At 34.3% G+C, this 4,646-nt stretch overlaps 1 protein-coding gene across 1 annotated transcript; it reads left to right on the forward strand.

The window, feature by feature from the left end:
- Window positions 1-345: 345 nt before the first annotated feature.
- Window positions 346-2,613, forward strand: LOC149956623 (uncharacterized). Its single transcript, XM_090164730.1, has 4 exons — window positions 346-868; window positions 1,597-1,668; window positions 2,198-2,287; window positions 2,483-2,613. The coding sequence occupies exons 1-4, from the start codon at window positions 374-376 to the stop codon at window positions 2,528-2,530; spliced, it is 705 nt and encodes a 234-aa protein (XP_090020856.1). The 5' UTR covers window positions 346-373; the 3' UTR covers window positions 2,531-2,613.
- Window positions 2,614-4,646: the final 2,033 nt, after the last annotated feature.

The following is a 4,646-nucleotide window of genomic DNA, read 5'->3' on the forward strand; positions in this document are numbered from 1 at the left end:
CTACACGTGGATACCAAATGTTATTTGGCTGGGACTTTTTCTAGCTAAACTGTTTTTGAATTCAACGGATCCAAAAAGCTACATAGATAAACGATATCTCAACAGATCGTCCGAAATCAATCAATCGATGTATGCTGATGGGAAAGACGTTACTGTGGCTGTGTTCTTCATCTACCAAGATTTCATTTATCGTACCCTCGTTGTATCGCTGCTGTTTCGAAAACGATACGCTTTAGCTACAATTTTCAAAGAAATCGAAGTCATTGAGCGCAAATTTCTTAAATTTGAGCGTTATAAAAAAAGAATTGTTACGTTTGGAATACTATTTATTGTCGGAAATGTAATTATCTTTGTCATTGACTTCGCGTTGGATATGTGGAGAATTATTGAAGATACGGAACTAATGGTTCCTTGGATTCGTTATGTTTTAATTTTCAACGACTTAACTCTCTCTGTCGCGGAAGTAATTGGCGCCTTTGCCGTTGAAGGCCTATTTTTCTATTTCATTTTGTTTTTTCATTTCGCGCTGAGTGAGATTAAGGACTCGTTAAGAGATTTCTTCGAAAATAACAAACGAGAAGATGGTCAAGAAGACAACTACTACCTCAATTTTGTAGAATCGAAAAGATTGAATTTAATTTCGTTGAACTCCCTCTTCAAAAATGTAGCGGACAGTTGGGCTTCCCTGCTCGCACTGAGTGTTTTCGAAAGTTTACTGACTGAGTCTTTCGGGGCATTTTACATCAAAAGGACCTTGTTCGAAGAAAACTACTTTTTAGGATTATTTGACAATATTGAAATTAAAGTTACCCTTAGCAAATTGAAATTACTGTTGCTGTGCTTAGTGTCCGATTTTCCGTCTAACGAGGTAATTATTTTTAATTTGTGTATATTTCCTATTCAGCCTTTAGCCTGACGACCAAAGGTAAAAGTTGAAACAAATTAGAAAAGTGACGCTGTTAAACTCTCCAGTTACATCCCTAAAATGTATAGGCCTTTATTAAAAGGTGGGTAAAAATGTCGACCCTCGCAGCAATATTTGAATTTATATGAAAACGAATTTCCTGTCTCGCATAGTTTCGTGTTTTCGGTTTAAAATCGTCTGCGTTTCAGACGTCGTGTCACGAAATTGCAGTTTCTTTTTGGTCTTTCACATAAATTCAAATTTTGCTGGGAGGGTCGCTATTTTTACGCACCTTTTAATAAAGGCCTATAATAATCTATGGAAAAAACAGGTCTAGATTTTTCTTTAACCGGGCCAGACATTGTTTATGTTTCACAACTTAGGACTTACAATTTAAAGGAGAAAGCAAGCAATTGTTCCGTCCCCTGAAAATAAGCTTTAATTTATCGTCTAATCTTTACCAGGGCCCCACAGAGCTATAGTCTGGGCTCTGGTGAAACAATAATTCCATACCCCAAAAGAGCTGTTATTAGTAAATATTTCGGTATGTTTTACGAGAAAAAGCTTGGAAAATTAAATGTCGTTTGAACTAACATATTTTCTCTGGATCCTGAATAATGTACCAATACAAACATCATTTTCATACGTTCCTGATCCTGAATCATTTTAATTTTAACTTGTAATATTTCTAGGTATCGGAAACTTACCGAATAGTATCTGGAGCGAAATTACATCGATCTGCGGGCTCACCACTAAACGATGAGGTAATATCAAAATTAACTAGTCTGGTTAACTTGAATCGACTATCGCAATGATCTATTTGAAGGGCAAACTACATTTAACGATTTCACTTCCATCCCCTATTACTGATAACAGCGATTTTACAAGGACATGATCTCGATGGCGCTTAAGTCGGTTTTTCGAGTATTAACAAATCAACACATAAAATACAAAATTAAATTCCATAATTTATGTTTCATTATTATTTTAATTCATTTGAATGTATGAGATTTTAATCCAAACTAATCAAATGATAAAAAATGTTTATTTGGCACTATCAACTAAGTTTCAAATTATTAACCAAAAACCTTTGAAATATTACAATTATAGACCAGCAATTATTTTAGGTCCTTTGAGACATGTGTTCTCTAACCACATTTAAAAACATATCATTGACAATGGAAGTTGTAATATATGTCGCTTCAAGACTTTATACAACAATTTTCTTTTGCGAATATCTACAGTTTATTTTTCTAAAATTAACAATACTTTTAATATAATTTATACAAATAGATGATATTTCTCATGCTCTCAAAAAGATCGGTTTACTTCCATTTCACTCTGGGGGGTTTCTACGAACTCAACAGGACTCTCCTTCCAACAGTAAATTACACTTTCTAGTTTACATAAAGAGCAACTTGAGAACTTCACAAGCTTTTAGATTTTCGTCAACTAAGCAGATGATAATCAAAAAGTTCCTGCCTAGCTGACACAAATCCAGCAGCTATGTGCCATTATATGAACTGTGTATTTTTACAAGAACGAAAACTGATATCGATTTATTTAATTTTTTTTCAGATTGCCGGAGTTATTATCACATACACTGTAATTTTATGTCAAGTCTAAATAGAATAATGTTTCCAATCAAAATCAAAAACCATTTTTCAATAGAAAATCCTATAAAAACTGTTAAACCTTGGAATAAAACTGTATAACGTTACTTAAGTAAGACTTTGCAAAATATGAAAATTCTTTTGTTTTAAAATTTTAGCTTATGTTCAGTCCATTTGCAATGCAGATATATAAGCCACTGTGTTTTGTATTTGGAAAAAGCCTAGGTGAAAACAGTTTAATTTTCAAGGAATACTTACATCAACGTTTAGGCATCGTTATTTCAATATGTATAATAATTTATTTCAAAATGAACATATTCTCAATTATGTCTCCATACATAAGAAAGAAACAAGGTTTACAGTTTCTACAAAGATCAGAGTATATCTGGTTGAAGTAAAATCTATTCAAACCATTGGCGAACCCAAGAGTTTGGTTTGAAGGGGAATACAAATAAAAGCAATATACACACAATCAAACGTGTTGGGGCACGTTCACAATGGCTCCGCCTCAAATCGAAGCCTTCGTCCACTTAATACTCCAAAGGGGTAAAGCAGTTGCAGAGTAATTTAACAAAGGGTCTATTATCAAAATTTTGTTATTTCTAAAAAACATCAATCAAACTGTTAATTATTTTTCAAAGGAAAATCGTATAGTTTAAAGCTTAATAAAAGGCCAAAGAGATTGAATTGATAGATCATAATTATTTGAAGTATGAACTAGGGCAGTTCTATTTCAGGTATTGTTTAAAGAATTATTCGAGGCGTATTTTACAAAATATTTTGCCTTTAGTAAGAACCTATTAAGCTATTGACTAAAAAGGGATTTAAAATTGAAACGCCATCTGTTTTCAAATACTTTTACTAAACCAGAATTAAGAATCTACCAATTACTTCGATAATGATTGTGGATTAAATAAAGCCGTATTTCAATTTTTATGGTTATTAAGAGTGAGTTTTTATAAAATTAACATCAGCTAGGTTAAAACACAATTCAGTGAGCGACCTTAAGTCCTTAAATGCCGTTATTCCGTGATAGCGTGGTGCCACGCCTACCAACATCTCCCTACACTCACTATTACCGTAAACCTCCACTTTGTTTGTAAAAAAGTGAAACCTTAGAACTCAAAGAAAACCCGTTCAATAATCAGCACCATCCTAGGCTCAGACATAATATGACCTTTATTGCCATTAATTTAGGTGTCTGGGTTAAATTGCGTAGGAGGGTGGTGGCAAGCCCTTTATGCAAAAACAACGCAGAAGAAATAGTTCCGAGTTTTCATCCCGTGCCACAAGAGCCTGTTATAATCACCTTTTGAAGCTGAATTGTAATGTCTTGGTACATCGTGTATTTATTATCCTATAGTTGTGTGTTATTTCTTCGCTAATTCTCAACCGAAACAAGTCTAAATGGCGCTGCGCTGCCGTGATCTTCAGAGGAAGCGTTATTTCTCAGCGTCTGCAAATTAGAGAAAAATGTCCCAATTTGGGCTTCGTTTTGGGTTTGATTTTTCATGAAGGAAGCACAAAATAATGTAAAAGTATACTAAAATTCACTAAATAACCTTTTACAGCTTGAAATTAATCCAATATAAACCGTTACCAGGCGCATTGAGCCATTTCATATTAAATTTATCTACGTAGCGGACAACACGAGAACCTTATAATCTGTTGGACGCTTTCTGATTGCTTGCCTGCTTATTATAAGAAATTTATGAAATCTATGCGTTGGCCGCGGGGTGGTTCTATTCAAACTGAAAATGCGAACTGAGCTGTGACACTTCTGGCTGCCAAACGCAAATAACGTTTCCTTTTACGTTACTTTGCACGTTTTCGACGGTTATCACAACTGGGTTTAGCTTTTGGTGGCGAATAAATATAGTTTAGAGTGAAAAAGGTTTCGAAGAACAAACATAGTAAATCTATTAGTATCTTAGGATTATTTTAACTATATATTATTTTTAAAATCATAAGCCTATAACCTCTAAGTTTAAAACGCGCATAGCGCCCTTTGTACCACCACTGGACGGGCGAAAAAGAAGAAATCAGGCGATAGTATCGGCACCTGGAAGAGATAAATTGAAGCTTCTTCCTTCCCCCTTTCTCTCTCTACGCACCCCTCTCTTACCAAA

Source organism: Leiobunum rupestre, chromosome 2, assembly GCF_980474605.1.
Source record: "Leiobunum rupestre chromosome 2, qqLeiRupe1.1.hap1, whole genome shotgun sequence".
NCBI lineage: Eukaryota > Metazoa > Arthropoda > Arachnida > Opiliones > Sclerosomatidae > Leiobunum > Leiobunum rupestre.